The 21,205-nt window shown below is 34.8% G+C and overlaps 1 protein-coding gene across 1 annotated transcript in view; it reads left to right on the top strand.

Moving 5' to 3' along the window:
* LOC150097085 (uncharacterized) overlaps window positions 1–13,544 on the top strand; it is a 43,964-nt gene extending 30,420 nt beyond the window's left edge. Inside the window, exon 2 of the mRNA XM_090407228.1 lies at window positions 8,520–13,544. Within this exon, the coding sequence (XP_090263354.1) occupies window positions 8,520–8,821 (302 nt within the window). The 3' untranslated portion in view covers window positions 8,822–13,544. The remainder of the gene's footprint in view (window positions 1–8,519) is intronic.
* Window positions 13,545–21,205: the final 7,661 nt, after the last annotated feature.

Below are 21,205 nucleotides of genomic sequence, written 5' to 3' on the forward strand. Positions count from 1 at the left end.
ATGATTGAATGTATATATTAATAAGGGGTTGTTACTAGATTAATGTGAAACAGAGTTATGGAATGGAGAGGGAGAGAGAGGAATAGAACAAGATGCTATCCCTAAAAACTGTATAAGGAGGGCATGAGCAAGCAAAGAACAGCTTCTTTGAATGGTGAGTTGTTCTAGTGTGGAAATACAATAAAGTTTAAGGTGCAGATTGGTGAGCTTTGTGTGGCTGTTGGACTTTCTGAAATGAATCTTTTGACCTCAGACCTATAATGTTAATGATAATAATTTCATGCATATATTAACAAGGTTTGATGTGATTCATTGTTTGTATTCATTGTCCATTTTAAATTATTATTATTAATGCCAGACCTTGATGGAATCAAAAGACTTGTCATTGTATGTACACGCACTGTCACACACAAACCTCATCAAACTGTGCTTTCAACTCATTCATCATGTCTGAATTCACCAAACTCTCAGGCATTGTACTCACCAGCCACTCTCGATTCACAAAACCTGCATCTCACTCCTTTATGCACATCTTTCTTATACAGTGACCTCCTCTTGTTCTATCCAAATCTTTCATTCAGGGGCGAACACTCCAGGTGTGCTAGGTGTGCAGTGCTCATTCATGAAATATTAGTATCACCGATATTATATTTTTGCATTTATTCTTGTTAAAGACTCCCCTAATTGTTTGCAGACTTCGCATGATTCCTAAAATTAAACACAATATACTAATGCTTCATTGCCCCCTTCATGAGAGCAATGAAGCATTAGTGCTTCATGAAGAGGGCACTTTTCGATGCATAAACTTTGCATCACATTCACATTAATAGTCTGGGTGTGCTTTCAAAATACATACACCTTTGAAGAGATGTAAAGAGAGCACAGCGGATCAAATTCTTAGCGTTCTAGTATTTTTAAACCGCTCAGAAGGCTAGGCTGGGTGAGCTCACAGAGAGCTCACCCAGCACCTAACGGCTGTGATCGGTTATTGTGTCAACCAATCGAATTGAAAGTTGTCATTTGTCATGAGTTGTCGTTTTTGTTTATCGAGTTTCATCTGTTTTGCATGCGTGCAGTGTGAATTGACGTGGTAGGCAAGTTTTTATATATAATATAGACATGGACAAGTTTTTAATATATAATTCTCCATAAATTTATAACTTTTTTGCCCATATTTACAATGGGAAACAGTGTTGACAATCTACTGAATATCCCGTTTTCCCAGAACTTTTGTGGATTGTATGACTGTACTCGAAGGAGGTAAGCTTTGTCCTCCTGTTCCAAATTTACAGATCATGCAAAGAGTACATGAGACACTTTTCTATTTCCCAATACAGTAGAGAAGAATTGTTAACTGGATTCGAAGTGCAGTCAAGACTTTATTATTGTCCTTGTTTATTATTCTGCAGAGAGAAAAGCGTTTGGAATAAACATGGATATTCTGACCTTAATCATTTAACAGCAGTAGTGCAAAAACATGAGTGCTCCCAATCACATGTTCAATAATCTTAAGATGTTTTGAAAACAAAGAATTGACATTCTCCTTGACAAAGAAAAATTGAAGTTACTCATAATGAACAGGTAAGGAAAAATAGAGACATTTTAAAAAGATGTTGTATGCTATTTGGCTAAGCAAAAGCTTCATTTGAGAGGTTATGATAAGCTGAGGATTCAGCTAATCAAGGAAATTATATAGAAAATATGAGACATTTTCTTTGAATTTTATTGGACGACCATGATTCTTTATAAATATATGTATACAATCGCGAACCAGTTTCACCATCTTGGGTCTGTCTGGCTTCTTCATTAAGAGAATGGTTACATCATCATCATCATACATATCAAGGATTTAGGCCTAGCATGGCCTGTTCTGGCCTTAGAAGTCATCATTTAAGAGGACGTCCTGGTTTTCTTTTTCCTAATAGCTTGTACTTTAAGGCTTGTTTTGGTAATCTTTCTGTTTTCATTCTTTGAACGTGTTCCATCCATTTATGATTATATTTTTTAATTTTTTCTATTACTGGTTCTTGGTTTAATTCTTTCATAATATCTTCGTTTCTTTTGTGATCAAATAGGGTATACTTTGCAGTTTTTCTCATAAACTTCATTTCTGCTGTTATTAATCTTTGTTTGTCTTTTTGTTTTATTACCCAGATTTCGCTTCCATACATTAGGACTGGTAGGGATAATATATTGTATACTTTTAGCCTGGTTTGTTTTTGAACTAGGTTTGGTTTAAATGTAGAGTTAATTGCATCTGTTATTTTTAAATATTTTGCAATTTTTATGTTTATATCTTTTTCATTTTCATATGTGATCATAATCCTAGGTAGTTAAATGAATTCACTAAGATCTTGTTATCTATTACTATTTTAGTTCTTGCTGGATCTTGTCCTTTAAAGGCCATAGTTTTTGATTTTTCTGTTGATATTATCATACCATAATCTTTGGATATCTCATTTAGATTTAAAATAGCTTTCTGTAAGTTATCTTCAGAATTTGTAATTATTATTTGGTCGTCTGCAAAGAGGAGAGTGTTTAAGTTAACTGTAGGTGAAAGTTTAATTCCTTGATGTAAATTTTTATTCCATTTTATTATTATTTCATTTAAGTAGATATTAAAAAGAGTTGCTGAGAGGGGACATCCCTGTCAGACCCCTTGGTTTATCTCTCTTGTATATGATAGCTCGTGATTTAATCTTATTTGTATTTGATTATTTTCATATATACTTGTGATAGCTTTTAGGTTATTGTTTGGTATTTGTCTTTCTTTTAATATGTTAAATAATATGTTTCTTTTAACTTTGTCAAATGCTTTTTCAAAGTCAATAAATGCAATATGTGTTTCTAAATTATATTCTCTTCTTTTCTCTATTATTAATTTTAGGCAAAAGGCTGGGTCTATACATGATCGTCCTTTTTTAAATCCATTCTGTACTTCTGAAATAATGTTTTCGGAATATTTCATTAGTTTGTTATTTAAGATTCTGCTATATATTTTGTAACAGGAATTTAGTATACTGATACCTCTATAGTTTTTAGGGTCATCTCTATTACCTTTCTTAAAGATAGGAATCACAATTGCTTTTTTCCATTCTATTGGGGGGATACCAGTTGAGTAAATTTTATTTAATAATAATAAGAGTCTTTCTTTGAATCTTGTTCCTGCATATTTATATAGTTCTGAACCTAGCATATCTTCTCCAGGTGATTTTCAGTTTCTTGTTTCTTTCAGGCTGATTTCTAATTCTTCTTCAGTTATTTCCTTTTCATTTTCGTTAATTGTTTGCCAGTTGTCTTTTTTAAAATATTTGTCTGTCCACAGTTCTGTGTAGTAATTTAGAAATTCTTCTAATTTCAATTCGGTGTTTAATTTTATGTTTTCTTTTGTATCTGCATTTAGGTGTTTCAAAATCTTATATACATTGGGTCTTATTTTATATAAATCATGTTCTAAATTAGAAACAAATATATTCCATGATTCTCTGTCTTTTTCTGACTTCTCTTTTAGCTATGGCTGTTATTCTTTTATATTCTATTTCATCTTCTAATCTTTTACTGCTTAACCATTTGTGATAGGCTTCTTTTTGATTATTTCTTTGATCGTATCATCCCAGATCTTCAGTTTTTTTCTTTTATTGAATTTTTTGGTCTTTCCTAAGCTTTCATTTGCTGCTGCATTTAGTATCGTTTTTATATTAAGCCATTCTATTTCTATATCTTCATTTTTTTTTTTTATCTAGATATTGGTTAATTCTTTGTTCATATGGCCATTGTACATTTGTGTCATTCAATTGTCTAGTTTTATAAACAAATGTTTCAATTTTTCTTTCTGTTCTTGTTACTTGTAGCCATTTAGGTGGTAATCTTAATTTTATTTTAACAAGGAAGTGGTCACTGCTTATTTCATATCCTCTGTGAACTCTGACATCTAGTGAAAATTTTGATGTCTTTTCATTTAATATGAAGTAATCTAATATTGGTTTCCATCCTCTTGCTGCCCAAGTATATTTATGTATGTCTTTATATTTATAGAAGGAATTCATTATTTTTAGGTTATTATAAACTACAAAGTCGATCAATTTTTTTACCATTTCTGTTTAGAGTGTGTTCTCCATGTATTCCTATATTATTATTAATTTGCGTGTTTCCAATTCTTGCATTTAGGTCTCCTGCTAAAATTATGTAATCATTTTTATTTATTTTATTATATATGTTTTGTAGCTGATTATAAAAATCAATATTATCCTGTTCTCTTCCTTCTTCTGGGGCATATAAAACAATTATTGTTAAATAGCCTCTATCTATTTTTATTCTAGCTTCTATTATTCTTTCATTCCGTAATTTATAATGTTTTAACTGTTTTGAAAGGGAGTTATGAATCCAAATCATGACTCCTGTTTGTGCTCTTTGGTCTCTGTCGACTCCACTGTATATCACATTAAAATTTTCAGTTCTCATAGTTCCTTTTAATTTCTTTTTTGTTTCAGTGATTACTGCTATTTTAAAATTTCTTTCATTTAATAACTGGTCTAATTCTATTTCTTTATATGCTATTCCTCTTACATTCCAGTTTGCTATTTGTATTATATTTTGTCGTTTCCATTTTCGTTTTCCCTTTTCCATTCCAGGGTCGTTTCCCATAGATTCAATCTGATTATCTTTTTATGTCAGCTTACAAGTAGGATTATGTTCTCCATGTCAGGGGACTAGCCTGACGATGGACTAGTTCAGTGGTAGGGCTGCTACCTTAAGGCTTCTGAACTAGCCTTCTTCCATTTAATGTTACTTCTTCTTATTGTGCTATCTTCTATCAAAGGTCAGCGACCATCTTGGCGAACAAACTGCGCTCTTGTGTTAATCTGAGCAGTTGTGCACTGCTCTTTCCTGTCCACGTCTTGATGTTGTCAAACCATGATATTCTTTTTCTTCCTCTAGTTCCTTTGCCATCAATTCTTCCTACCAAAATAGTTTGTAGAAGTTGGTATTTGCTGTTTCTCATGATGTGTCCAAGATATGATGTTTTTCGTTTCTTGATTATTTGTACAAGATGTTTAGCTTTGCCAATGGATTTTAAGACATCTTCATTGGTAATTTTTTCTGTCCATGATATCTTTAGCATTCTTCTGTATAGCCACATCTCAAAGGCTTCGATTTTCTTGATGGTTGTCGCCAACTCCATAGAGCAGAATAGACCACACGTAGCATTTCAGCATTCAGCATCTGACTTCCATGTTTAGGTCTTTATTGCAGAATAGTGTTCTCATTTTCATGAAGGACTGCCGTGCAACTTCAATCCTTGTCTTTATATCTATTTCTGGATCCCACCGTTCATTAAGCCAGCAACCAAGATATTTATATCTTGACACTTGATCAATATTTTTCCCATTGAGTGTCAGTTTCATTGATGAGGCTGGATGTTTGCTGATGATTTAATGTTACACTAACATTAAATGCTGCAACAGAAGAATGCAGTAACAACCGTAAAATCAGTTTAAAAAAATTGTAAAGGATGCACGACATTAAGAGCATAAAGCGTGGAAAATTAATCATGGTTAGCAGATCACGTTTTATAGTTTTTCGTGTAATTCAGTTCTGCTAAACATAGTGAATTTATTAAGCTTTTCCAAATGTCTTTTGATATCATGCCTTGATTTCTATTGAGATTGTCTCCTGTACGGAGTACTGCTGCTTCTTTAAAGTTTTCACATTTGAAATCTGCTTCAATGTGCATCATGAAGCTGTTGTCCCAATCAATGGAATGGTTCGAAATTGAGAAATGATGGGCTAATCCTGAGGTGTCTGTTCTGTTGTTGTTGACATCTCCGATGTGTTCTTTTTTTTTTTTTGGATCGTTAAATTCCGCTTGGTTTGCATGAACTGCTGTATTTCGCTCCTTAAGCCATAAACTCTTTTAAGAACCTTCCCTCTGCTCAACCATTGCACATCACTATAATAAACCTCATCATCGTGATCCGTTTTGCACTCTTGGGTCAAAAACTCTTGGAATTGACGATGATTCAATCCTCTTGCTCTAATAATGCTGACGACAGTCACAATAACTTTCATGATATTCTCAAATCCAATAGTTTTCATGCACAAATTCTCGTGGTGGATTAAACAGTGGTAATAGATGAAATCTTTTCCTTCTGTTTCCAGTTCTTTTTCAGCAGCAGCGCAACAAATCCTTCGTTTTTTCCCACCATAGCAGGGGCACCATCAGTTACGCTGAGGTCTAAACGCTGGAGTGTTTTCTTGGTGGGTTCAAGAATATCGGTGCCTTTCGTTGTTCCCTTCATAGGTACGAGTGCTAGCAGTTCTTCTGTCACATTGAATTGTTGATCAGTGCCATGGAAAGATAGCCAGTTGTGCTATATCCTTCACATCTGTGCTCTCATCTAAAGCAAGTGAATATGACGTAATTTCAGACAACCGTTTTTTTAAAGTTCCTTCAATGTCATTGGCAAGTTCTTCGACACATCGTGCTACAGTTGCCCCAAACAAACTCGGTTTTTTAAACACTTCCTTATTATTTGGGCACAGAATATCCCCAGCAGCGATGAGACATCTTTCACAATCTCGCTGTCCAAGAAGGCTTTGATTTTTTAGCAATTTTTTCAGCTATTACATAACTTACTGTGATGCACGCTTCGCTCTGTTCCCTCTGCCTTTTAAACTTACCCTGTTGGCATTTTAAATCAATTTGGAGACAGTTCACTTTATCCACATGAAGCTGCCCTTGAAGGTGATCGAAATTGAACGCATGCTTTGTCTCATAGTGTCGTTTTATATTGTATTCTTTTGATACTGACACTGACTCACGACAAATTAAACACTGGCTTATCGTCGATCAGCACAAAAAAAGTGCAAATTGGTCCACTTTTCATTAAAAACCTGACAAGAATCACTTGATTTACGCTTTTTACTTGTAGATGCCATAATGATGGAAGATGAACCCAAAAAATGATCCAAAATGGCTGTGTAATGGTTATTATCTACTGAATATGGCTCACACTAATAAAAAAAAGTCTGGCGATATAAAACTACAATAGGCTACAGTTGACATGATAAACCTGCTTCCGCTTATACACGAATATCACACTGTTCATGACTGACTGTGGATGAGATCCTCTTGTATTTATTTGAAAATAACAAAGTATCGAGAACCTTCGAGATGTATCTGGAAGGCACTAGACAGCACACTCGAACCAACTACTGCTTCAGCCATCTACCTGTGCATTAGTACTAGTACTTAATGGCTGAAGAAGCATGTGTATTTAATATTTATTTTTATAGGATTTTATGTAAAGTTTCAAATGCACAGCATTCCTTGCGAATCTGGAAAGCATCTTACAATTCTAAATACCGCAGTATATATAGCTTAGTGGCCCGCGGGCTTCGTTGAAATTATGTTTTATTTAATCGCATTTTAATGTTAAGTAGTTATTTTTTCAAAATGGCCGGCAGGCCACGGCAAAGAGCTCCATGGGCCACAAGGCGATGCATTGAAGACCCCCCTGTTCTAAGTAAAGGACAATCTATTTCAAATGGAGGTGGGAGGCCTCACAAATTTTTCAGCAGCCTCTAGTTTTTATATTATGAATTCAGTATTTTTTATATTGTTGTTTGTGAGGAGTAAGGTTTTAAAATGTGGCCCCCATAGAGAGTGAGGCCCCAGCTTGCGCCTTATGATAAATGCGGCTCTGGTCACCAGGTTTTCATGGCAGTGAGGATATGTTAGAAAGGATCCAGGGAAGATTCACAAAGGTGGTCAGTGGTCTTTGGAATGTGGAGTGTGAGGACGAATTGAGGGAATGCAAATTGCAAACCCTCGTGAATAGTAGTAGGAGGAGGGTGGATATGATTGAGACATATAAGCTAGTCAGGGGTTGTTATCAGGTTGACATGGATGAGATATTTCATAAATTGGAGAAGGTGTAGAACAAGAGGCCCTTCCTGGGGCTGTATAAGAAGGGTGTAAGCAGAGAAGTGAGTGAAGGTGCTTTACATGGAGAGTGGTTGGTGGGTGGAATGCATTGCCTGAGTGCTGTGAATCTAGACACATTGAATCAGCTTAAGGCACAGTTAGATGAGCTTTTGTGTGCATTAGTGTGTACCTCACACAATGGTCTCTTACTTCATGGAGATCAGATGTTAATGATAATAATTTTTATTGAATAAAAAAAAACTTCTTCATCCACAGTACACATCCCTTATCACTTACAGATCTCTTATTGACTATAAAGACAAATCATTAAAAAAAAAAAAAAAATAGGAAGTTCTTGAGCAAGTGTATCTGTTGCTTGGCAAGTAAGGTTTTGCATAATTTGTCAATCCGTGCCCATTGCTTACTATTAAGCCTTTGTCTTTTGTCATATATAGTCAAAGTATCTAGAATGAATTTTATATATGTATATGTTTTTTTTTTTACATCTATTTCAGACTTTTTTGTTTGTTAAATTGGTTTTATTTACAATATTTGTTGAATCAAAATTATACCATTTCAAATTTTATTTCAGCATATGGATCACATCAAAAGAAATTGGATATATCTGGAGAAACAGGTTGGTGGTTTGAAAATATGATGAATACCATGACACTACATCTTTTTAAATACCAAGAAAAAGCAGATAATATATTTGTTGAAACACTACAATCTCTTGAAGAGCAGAGACTGAAAAATGAAGAGGAAGTTCAAAAGATGTGGATGGAATTTGAAGAGAGAGGAAGACGAGAAGAGCAACAGCATGAAATTAATGTCATAATGACTATTGTGCAGCTGCTAAAACAAAATTCCAAACCATATCTGAATAGAAAGTAGTTTATTTTTTTTTAAACTTTGTGTGTGTGTGTGAGAGAGAGAGAGAGAGAGAGCAAGAATTACTCAAGTTTTGCATCTGAGATAATCCTGTATTTCTGCAATTCATATTTATGTATGCAATTTTTTTAAATCAATAACTTAATTGTAAACTATGTAATATCAGAGCACTATATAAGATTTCTGATTAATGTTATTTTTAGACTTGTTGATACAAGAGCTGCTACAACAAACAACAAATGGTAATAGATTTTAGTCTTCCTAGAAATGTTAATTCTGTTGTGTGTGTGTTTTAAGTCAAAAAACATATTAGGTGATTTAGTGTGTCATAAAAAATTTTTGAAGTATCATTGTATTGATCAGTCAGAGCAGCCATAGACTAAGCAATATTAAAGATATGTGATTAAATAATAATTTTTCTAACATTAATAGATTATATTAGATCTAAGTAATAGCTTAAATTGGCATATTTGTTTTAATTGTTTTTGATAATATTAATCATCAAAGGTGTTTCATCATCCTCATCATCTCAGTGTATTTGGAGCAGATTATGATATTTCCAGCATTTAGATTTACACAAAACTTCCTGAGAAAGTCTTGCATAAATCTATATGCTGTGAATGCCATTCTTTTACTCTTAAGGAAACGGTCTTTTCATGGTGAAACAGAGGATTTCACCATGAAAAGACCATTTCCTTTCCTTCATGGTTACACAGTGTTCAGAATTCATTGCAAAAAGTATGGAAACAACTACCATCTTAGAGAAAAACTTCAGTTTAATATAAACCAAAATAATCACTCGACATTTTGACCTTCACATTAAAGTCATCATCTGGAGTATACGCATATATATATATATATATATATATATATATATATATTTGCATGCGTCCTCCCATCACCATCCAGCGCAAAAGTTGGGTATTATATCAACTCTAGCGAATCGTGCAAGATCTGTACTGTCAGATGAAGAAGAACTGAAAAAGGAACTACAACATCTTAAATGGACCTTTAAAAACAATGGCTACTCTCTAAAAAATATTAATAACCAATTATCCCACTGTCAACGTAGCAACGTAGAGACACAGGACGACTCCAAAGGTCATATCGTCTTGCTATATATCAGCACACTATCCAAAAAGCTGAGTAGAATTCTAAAGAAGTTTAACATAAAAACGTGCTTCTCGACTCTGCCAAAAATAAGATCGCGCTTCAACAACTATAAACAACCTCACAACCTTCTACAATTCCCAGGTGTATACAAGGTCACTTGTGAATGCAGAAAGCCTTACTATGGGCAGACAGAGAAATCTATCTTACTACGTCTCGAAGAGCACCAGCACGACAATGCTTATAAAAGAACCAGAGCAACTGCTCTGTCAAGCCATGTCCTGCTTTCAATAAACACGAACAACGAAAGCCACCAACATGAAATAAATTGGACATCAACTTCAAACCTACACATCTGCCATGATGAGGTAGAGCGCCACATTGTCGAGTCAAAAGAAATCACCTTGGACCCTTTTCATATGAACAACAATCTTAGCTATAATTTGCCTGACTCTTTCAACTCTACTATCAGATACTGGAGATCGCGTGATTCCACACACGCACAGGTGTACAACAATAGAACTTTAACTCAGACTGTAGTTCAAGCTCATAATAACTGTAATTTACAGTCGAATATTATGGCTTTATAATTGTATGGCTTTGGAGTGTGTCAATGTTAATTTCAGTGTCTTTTAATATCTTTCTATGTTCTTATCGCCTGATGAAGTCATTCTTAACGAAACATGTTGCGTTTTTTCAAATAAATGTCATTGTGTTATAATTCTCGGGTTTTAAGTCAGTTAATTTAGAAAAATGAATATATATATATTATATATATATATGTTATATACACACACACAAAGAAATAAGCTGCACTACAATCTACATGGTATGCTAAAGTTATATTGATTTGCTCAACAGTTAAAACTACTGACCTGACCTCTGGTGAAAAAAGAAAATAATACTTACTACATCGATGCTGGAGTCCTGTTAATATAATTATCTATATTTCTGTATTGATAATGATATTAATTTTGGTTACAAAAAAAGAACAAAATTTTTTTTTTGTTTGTTTACAGGCATGGGCTCACCCCCCCCCCCCCCCCATTGCTAACGTTTTGAACAACATGTTCTAGATTCCTTTACTTTAAAACCTACGGTTCGCTTAGCTATGATGACAATATTCTCATTATCTGGCCACATGGCTACCAAACTTCCTCAGCCACCTGAACAAACAACATGAGCATATACAATTTACTATCAGAATTGAAAATCGGAACTCGCTTTCTTTCCTGGATACACTGGTCACACGTCTATCCTTCACTGTCTACCGCAAGCTTACACATACCGGCCAATATATACATGCTAGCCCATATCACCATCATTCTCATAAACTTGGGTCATTAACACTTTCAAAAACAGAGCTGTAACAATTTTCTCTAATGAACAAGCTCTTAAACAAGAATTACAAATTATTAGCAACACATTTATAAATAATGACTATAGCAAAAATACATGTAATATAGATATATGTAAAACCATAACTATCCCATACATTAAAAGTTATCTGAAAAAATAAATAGAATTCTACACCACTATAATCTTAATGCCTTTTTAAACCACCAATAAAATTAAAAAATATATTCAGCTCCTCTAAGGATCCTCTCTCCCCCCCCCCCCCCCGCATCGGCTCACCGTGGAGTTTATTGTATCTATTGCACCTGTAACTTACCATATATTGGGGAAACTGGATGTATAATCCCTATCTGTAAAAAAAAAAAAAAAAAAAAAAAAAAAAAAAAAAAAACACAAATGACATTAAATTTAACAGTTTTGGTGAAGCAGGCCTCTTAGATCACACTCTTAATACCCTACACCAAATTGATTGGAAAAGTACCTGTTCTTTACATCATACAAAAACTTGGTATGAATGCAAATTTAAAGAAGCCTGTGAAATTTTGATTAACCATCCTAATCTTAACAATAATGGTGGCATAAAAATCCCAAGAATTTGGATGGCACACATCAACTTGCTTAGTTCAAGTTTTTCAGCAAACTCTGATTTTAATGGATGGTAGCAAATAAAAGCTGAAATAATTGTTTAGAGCAGTGATTTTCAACATTATTCATAATACAGCACACCTAGACTAATTATTAAAATTCTGCAGCACACTAAAAATATATCCTTTTAATTTTTTTGATGATCTGGCAAAAAATAAGCATCGTTTTGATTGATTTACACACACACACAAGAAGATGGAAGGCCAGACACTAATAAATAAATGCGCAAATTACGACATTATTTCTTTCAATTAATTTGTTTTCATAAATCTCTCGGCAAGTTGAAAATTGCTGGTTTAGAGTTTAGGACTCTAAACAACTATTTCAGTTTTATTTGCCACCATCCATATTGTTTGGTTTAATTTATATGTATACTTATATGAGAAACTTTGTTCACATGTTACTCTCTAGCTTTATTTTTGTAACCAAATAGATAATATGTAGTAAAATTTTTTCCACCAGAGGTCAGGTGAGTAGTTTTAACAGTTGATCAAATTAATATAACTTTAGCATACCATGTAGATTGTAGTGCAGCTTATTTCTTTATATATATGTGTATACTCCAGATGCGAAGGTCAAAACGTCGAGTGATTATTTTGGTTTTTATTAAACTGAAGTTTTTCTCTAACACAATAGTTGTTTCCATAATTTTTGCAATGAAGAAAAGACTGTTTGTTTTATCGTGCTGATATATAAATTTCTAAATACTATATTTACCATTAAGCTTAACTGTTTTTATTTATTGTCGAAGTAGCCTTTTTCAGATTAACCCTCAGTGGTCAGTTAATCAGTAGAATAACTGTACTGGTTAATTATTCAGATCCTGGCTAGGGCACCTACTCTTATATCAGGACTTTTAAATGAATGTGAGTCAGCTAGTTTTGTACAGAAGTGGCAGAGTTTTTCCATTTAGGAACCCAATGTTCCCTTACTCAAAAACCACATCAACTAGCCAGGAAATATAAGCATATTAACAGTCATGATATATTTGGCGCGGAGCCTTATTATTGGTGTAATTGGTAAAAAAAAAAAAAAAAAAAAGTTCTAAAAAATAGTGAAATGCTAATCAAATTTAAATTTGTCATATTGCATTTCTTCATTGATTTCAAAGATTGAGTAGCTTATTACTTTCAGTAGATTGGCTAGGTGAAAGTACAGGTCCTAAGAAAATACCAACAGTGATGAGCTAATTCTTACTTTCTAATTTTAAATAATATGATTCCCTACTATTAAGAATCATGTTACAGATGGTTGTATGTCTGAAGTCATATACATTCATCTGTGGCTGTAGCAAACAACTGTTGTTACAAACTTCCACTGAAAAGTTCTGACTAAGCTGCAATACTATTCTAAAAATATTATGCTGGATAGTCTGCTATTCTGCATAGCAAACTATTCCTGTGGTCTCTGCAATTTTGCTGTAATAGTTTATTTTATAACATGACTTCTTCATGATGCCCTTTAGGCTCTCTAGACTTTAAATTTCATAGCAACTAACATGTAATTTATGTAATTCAGTAACATGTAGTTCAAACTACATGTTTCTGGTGTTTTCATTGAACTAGTGACGCATTTGAGATGCATTAGTAAAATAAAACATACTGTACAAACTGGTTTTACTATTGTCATATTTCAGCATATTAAAAAACACAGATTTAATTAAATATAAAGAATTTAAAAAATGACTTAGAAATGGTATGGAATGAATAAAATAAAATTGTATATATAAATTAAGATGAAAAATGTGAGACATGGCCAGTAAAAATAAAATAAAAATGGATGTATATATCATCACCAAATTTCTGATATATTCCCTCAGGAGATTTAGAGGAAACTCCCCACACAAGAAGTAGAAGAATCTATATGCATATCAACATCATATTCACATAGTGTTTTTTGACTTTGCAAAGCCATTTGATAGATTATCACATGAAAGATTGGTGTTTAAACTGCAGAAGATGAGATTAGATAGCAGATTGGTTAGATGGAATGAAGATTGGCTTTCTGAAAGATACAAGCACATTGTGTGTGTGATAGAGCAGTGTCTCAGAAAAGTAAAGTGACCAGTGGTGCATCTCATGGTTCTGTTCTTGGCTTGGACCCCCTACTGTTTGACTTATTTGTTAATTATATTTCATGTGGATTGACTGGGAATTTTCAAATGTGTACCAATTATGCAAAGTTAGATAGAATTATCAGGAGTAGTGCTGATGTTAATTCTCTCCTGGAAGATTTGAATAGACTTTTAGCTTGGAGAAATGAATGAGGTTGCAGTTTTAATATTAATAAATGCAAAGTGTTACACTTTGGGATACAGAGATATAAGGCTACATACTGTATTGATGGAGTTGTGCTTTAGGAAGTGGACAAGATTTGGGATCTTGGAGTGATGGTAGACAGTGGACTGCACATCGTATTGCTGCTATTATAAAAAGTGCATTGACATGTAGGGATGAGAAGGTGGTGGTACCTCTATATATAATCATTGGTTCGACCACATATAGACTGTGCTCAGATTTAGTCTCCTAATTTTCATTATGATGTGGAAATATGAGAGACCTTCCAAAGACGAATAACCAAATTAACATTAGGACTCTGGAATGTTGGTTATGAAGAGCATTTGAGAGAATGTGGATTACAGAGGGTGATTAGGAGGAAAAGAGGAGATATGATAGAGACTTTCATGTTAGTTAAGGGATTCTATGAGATTTATACAGAAGAAATTATAAAAAAAGTAGTTGTTAAGATGGGACGAAAGAGAGGCCATCCCTGGAAGTTGTATAAAGATGTGGTAAAGAAGGGTGTGAGTAGTAGATTTTTTTATATGGAGAGTTGTTAATGAGTGGAATGTATTGCCAGAGTGCATTGTGTAAGCTTCAAAGCTCATTATGATAGACATGTTGCTGGAGGAGTGGGTCTCCCACAATGAGTCTGTTGACTCCATGGAGGTTACCAAAATAATAATATATAAACTACTATATGATTAAGTTTGTATTATTACTAGCTTCCTATTCACAATTTTCTTTCAAATTAACTTATTTAGTAGTGTGAAATCTTTATTTCAATTTTCTATGCCACTAATAACAGAATCAGTTCACCAAGATCTTGTTGTTTTTCTGGATCTTTTCCTATCAAATGACTGTGTTGCTAACCTTTCCTCTCCATTCTGTTTGTGACCAACTATATTACCTTAGATTAACTCTGTTCTCACATTCCTGAGTGCTAATAATGTTCTAATATCTCCATTTCAATATGATTCAGTCACTTATGCTACCTAGTCACTCTCCCTTTTTTTTTTTTTAGAACTCTCATATTTGTGTTTTGTAGTCTTTGATAAACTGTTTTATTTCTAACCCAACTCTCAATTAACTTCTTTCATTGTGTGTGTACTCCAGAATGGTCATCTTAATAGGAAGGTCAAAACATCAGAACATTCAAGTTATTCATAACACAGTAGTAGTCTCAATAATTTTACCTTAATGAATGCTCATCACTACAGTTATCAAGTTTATCATAACCTCCAATAACCTTTGCCAGAGTGTATTGTGAATACAGGTAGTGTATGCTTCAAAGCTCATTATGATAGTCATGTTGCTAGAGTAGTGGACCTCCCATAATGAGTCTACTGACTCCATGGAGGTTACCAAAGTAATAATATAATGCATTTTTAATGCAATATAAAATTAGCATGTTTTACCTCCCCCCACACACACACATGTCCTGAATGAAACAAAAACTGGCTCAAAAAAACTTTAACTTCTAAATGTCAAAACTGATTAATACGTATCCAGCCAGAGTTTGGAATAACTTGCACATGGATGTGATGACAGAAGAAACTAATCTTTGTATCATCTAAAACAAGAAATCCTAGTGCTTTGACAGCTCTGTTTAAATCTTCAATTAATTATAAATGACAACATGAAAAGTCAAGCAAAAACAAAGTGATCACATGCAGAAAAAACAGGCAATCCTCCTAAAACCTTATAGAACCATTTCTTAAATATATGTGGTCTCAGTTATATTTATTTCTGTTCTCCAGTCTGAAAAATCACAGCCACTTTTGAAACTTTCAGATTCTACTTTATTCACCATTCTGCTCATTATTGTTATCATTATCACAAGCAAAAACAAAGTGATCACATGCAGAAAAAACAGGCAATCCTCCTAAAACCTTATAGAACCATTTCTTAAATATATGTGGTCTCAGTTATATTTATTTCTGTTCTCCAGTCTGAAAAATCACAGCCACTTTTGAAACTTTCAGATTCTACTTTATTCACCATTCTGCTCATTATTGTTATCATTATCATCATCAGACCTTCATGGAATCCAAAAACTCATCATGTGAGTCCCATTGTAACAAACAGTTCATCATGCCATGCCTTAAATGCATTCACTATTTATGCACACACCATACTCTGGGCAATGCATTCCATTTGTCTGTGATACCTGGGCAAACACATTGACTACCTTTTCTACCACACTGTTATCTTTCACTCTCCTCAACAACCTCCTAATATCCTTCATATTCTACTTGTTCCCAACCAAATTATTCAGTGGCATTGAATGATTTCCTAATTTCATCAAACATACTGAGCTTTCCAGTCCAACCTTCCTAACATCGAAGTCACTTATCTTTTTTTTTTTCTAACCATCATAATTAGTAAGTAGAGATGCTGTCGTTCATATGCTTCATACCAATTTAATTCTAACCACTCTCTGAACACTTGCTGTTTTCCTCACTAATGACTCTTCAGAATATTTATAATTGTTTATCCTGTGGACAATTCAGATGGCAACCTCATGTGGATTTCTTTTCCCATGAAGTAACATGAGGTTGCTTGCATTACTGCTCTCATTTCTTAGTTGTCTGGAATTATAAGAATGTAAAGTGGGATGATAATGATTTCTACCCTTCATTTTCTTGTTTTGATTAATATTTCCTGTTCTAACATGACCACAGAAAAGGCAATATTCTGACTTCTCCCTTTTCTTCTAGTTTAATGCCTTTGTTTACTTCATACCAGAAAGAAATCAAAAGAATTGTGTAGTTTAGATTTCAAAAAAGTCTGGTTTGGATACTTAATCCTGACAGCATTTCTCTTATCATTCTGAAGGTCTTTGTGTTGGAACCGAATAATGTTTTGAGCTGTCTTTTAATATGTTAGTTTTTATATCCAGCCCATATCTCCATCTATTCCTAAGAATGATGACATCTTCTTATCTCACTTCTATTCTTTTCTAAAGTAACTGAAAAATCAGTCACAGCCAACTTCTAAGCTATCTAGAAACCACCACTCAACTAATAAAGATAGCAAGTGAAGATTCTGCCACTGTTGATCAATAGGGGAATCTTCTTTCCTCCACCACTTACCTATGGACAAATGCCATGAAAATGCTGGAGAAACTAAAACAGTGGTATCGCATGATATCTGTAACATGTCTTATAATTAAGATTCAGCACAAATGCCTGATCTCCCATCTGGTCATCATTTGATTTTTGCAACTTTCTTTCTGGTAATACACTCTATGCAATAGTGGATGGATCTTTACCCTCAAAATCTTGGCAATTAATGCTTATATATTTCAAGTCTCTGTTTCTTAATCTGCCCTTTATCAAAATATGACCTTCCCTCCAATTCCAATCCATTCTCCCCTCTCCCTTTTTTGCTAATGATAGCATATTACATTCCTCTGTCTCAAAATTACAATGCTGTGCACTATACAAATCAACAAACCTAGAATACCCACCCCTACAACACTAAATTCTGATCCCCAAACTGTCCTTGACATTTCCAAGGCATTTGATAGGGTCTAGCATCAAGGGCATCTCAATAAATTGCATCATATGGACTGCTTTTATAATTGGAATGCCAGTTTTCTCTCAGATCAATCTCCATGTTTAATGGTGGAAGGTGCTATAATAAATTTAGTTTAATCCTTTATCCAAGTGTGAGCAAACAAAGTTTGTGCCTGAAAGTATCTCAGGACTGGAGTAAGGTAGTATAACACCAGGCAACTTGTTGCAAAGGTGGAGCAAGCTTATATCACTCCTATCTCAGTATCTCCCATAATGCAAAACACATCTCCTTGCCGTTCCCTTAATGCATAACATTATACATATCTGCAAGGAGATGTTTTGCATTATGGGAGCTACTGAGATAGGATTGTGTAAGCTTGCTCCACCTTTGCAACGAGTTGCCTGGTGTTGTACTACCTTACCCCAGTCCTGAAGATACTTTCAGGTGCAAACTTTGTTTGCTCACACTTGGATAAAGGATTGAACTAAATTTATTATAGTCTAACCAAGTTAAAAATAAACTTTCAACATCTTTCTCTAAATCCAGAGTAATTTAATAAAAAAAAAAGGTGGCACACCTTTTGGCAACTCCTATTGGTAGAGATGGCCTTGCTATTGCTTCTGCCTGGTATCTCCACATCTGGGCCTGGCTCCCATTGAAAAGACCTCAATAAAGGTCGAAACTAGTCTGGGTAGTGGCCCTTAATGCATAACATTATACATATCCCCAAAGAGATTATTATTATTATTTTTTATTATTATTAAACAAGACCTCATGGAGTCAAAGACTCATCTAGGAGGTCCTTTTATCTCACACACATCTCATCATACCGGGTCTTAAACACATTCAAACTCCTTGCAGACACCACACTCTCAGGCAAGGCATTCCAATCATTCACAACTCTGCACGAAAAAAACCTGCCTCTCACTCCCCTACTCACACCCTCTTTATACAGTTTCCAGGGATGACCTCTGGTTCTCCCCTGATCTCCCACTATTCGCTGTAGAACTTCTCCACCATTGATCCTATAGCAACCCCTTACCAACTTGTAGGTCTCTATCATATCTCCCCTCTTCCTTCTCTCCACTAGTCTCTGCAAATTACATCTTTTCAATCTTTCCTCATACTCGACATTCCAGAGGTCAGAAACTACCTTAGTCAGTCGCCTTTGGACCCTTTCCAACATCTCCTCATCCTTCTGAAAACCAGGTGACCAAATCTGGGCACAATAGTCCATGTGTGGCCTAATCAAAGCCTTATACAATGGAACAAGAATCTCCCTACTTCTACACGTCAGTGTTCTCCTCATCATTCCCAGAAGTCTTTGTGTTGTCTTCACAATTTTGGCGATGTGACCCCTAAATTTTAGATCTTTATCCACTATCACTCCCAGATCTCTTATTTCCTCTACTTCCAACAATATATTCTTACCAAGCATAAATTCTGCATCCCATCTTTGTTTTCCAAATTTTAAAACCTTACATTTTGCAACATTGAACTCATACCCCCATTTGCTTGCCCAATCACTCAATTTATTCAAGTCTTCTTGCAAGGCCACAACATCTTCACTACTCTTTATGGTTCTTCCCAACTTTGCATCATCTGCAAACAACTGAATATCTCCATCCAAATCTTCGCCAATATCATTAATATACAAGTTAAATAGTAATGGCCCTAAAACAGATCCCTGAGGCACTCCACTAGTGACTTTCCTTTTCCTGGATATTGCACCCCCATACACAACTTGTTGATACCTATCAGATAGCCAGTCTCCAATCCAATGCACTAATCTAATATCCAACCCCATCTGCTCTAGTTTGACTGTCAACTTATCATGAGGCACTCTATCAAAAGCTTTTGTGAAATCCAAGTATATTACTGTGTATCCTTCTCCTCTGTCCAAGGAAGCAGTCACTTTATTGTAATAAGTAAGTAGATTACTAAAACACGACCTCCCTTTAGCAAATCCATGCTGTCCATCAAAGATTATACCATTGTTGTCAACCCAACTCTGGATTCTAGCTCTCACAAGCTTCTCCAACAACTTAACCACAACACCCGACACACAGATAGGCCTATAGTTTGATGCTTGAGTTCGATCACCTCCTTTATGAAGTGGCACAATCTTGCCCTCCTTCCACTCTTTAGGGACTTGACCAAGTGCAAGACTCGTATTAAAAAAATATGTCAAGGCAGGTGTCAACTCTCTGGCACATTCCTTCAGAATACGTGGTGATATATTATCAAGTCCCACAGCCTTATTTACATCTAGTTTACTCAACTCCCCAAACACCTCTTGCTCACTTACAGTCAGTCTCTCCTCCCCATCATCAACTGCTCTTAATCTCTCCATGAAGTCACATTCACAAGATTGAAAGATCTTTATGAACTGCTCATTAAGTATCTCCACCACACATTCTGCAACAGCTGTCTTTATACCATTTCCTCCAATCAATGTCATCCTTCCATAATCATTCTTTCTTTTGCTGGCTACATATCGAAAGAACTCCCTAGGATTCTTTTTAGCTTCATTAGCTAACTGCTGTTCATACCTCTCTTTAGCTACTCTCACCAACCAAGTCACTCTCCTTGCCTGGTCTTTGTAGAACTCATGAAATTGGTTACTTCCACTTCTCTTATGCTGCCTCCACAATGCCCTTTTTCTCTGTATTGCATGCTTAATCTCTTTATTCATCCATCTCACACCTAACTTATTTAACCTTCTCACCTGTGGTATACATTTAGACATTGCATCCACTAAATATTTTTTGAAAATCCCCCAAGCTGCATTGATCTCTTTTCCAGCTAACTCCTCATTCCATGCTACACCTGCAAGCTGTCTCCTGAGCTCTTCATAATCACCCCCCTTGTAGTTCCACATATACCCTTTTTTCACAGGGGTCCTTGCACTGCTGGCAACCACCCAAGTAATCACCTCATGGTCACTTTCACCAATTGGTGGATGATTTGATACCTCATTGATAATTACATCCTCCGATGAGATGACCAAATCCAAGACCCTTAATCCTCTTGTGCCCTCTGTTACATACTGTCTGAGGTAGTTATCCCTCAAAAACTCAAGAAACTCATTTTCTTTACTTCCAGTTGCTATCTCTTCATTCCAGTCTATATTGCCATAATTAAAATCACCCATAATGATCACCCTTTTCTTATTTGCTTGGCTTATTTGACTATACATTTCACTATCACCACCATCCACATTACCAGGTCTATAACAACATCCCACCAAGTATTTGATTCTATTCACCTCTATCTCACACCATACTGCCTCAAAACCACTGGCCCCATTTCCCCCTTGCATCTCTACCTTGTATGGACATAACTCTTTCTCTATCATCAATAGCACTCCCCCTCCCTTTTTACCCCTTCTATCCTCACGAAACACATCATACCTTTCCATCTCTATTCCTGTCAGGATGTCATCCTCATCTAACCATGTCTCACTTATTCCGAC

This window comes from Typopeltis vanoorti, chromosome 17 (genome assembly GCF_054136105.1).
Source record: "Typopeltis vanoorti isolate ZY-2024b chromosome 17, IOZ_Tvanoo_1.0, whole genome shotgun sequence".
NCBI classification, from domain to species: Eukaryota; Metazoa; Arthropoda; class Arachnida; order Uropygi; family Thelyphonidae; genus Typopeltis; species Typopeltis vanoorti.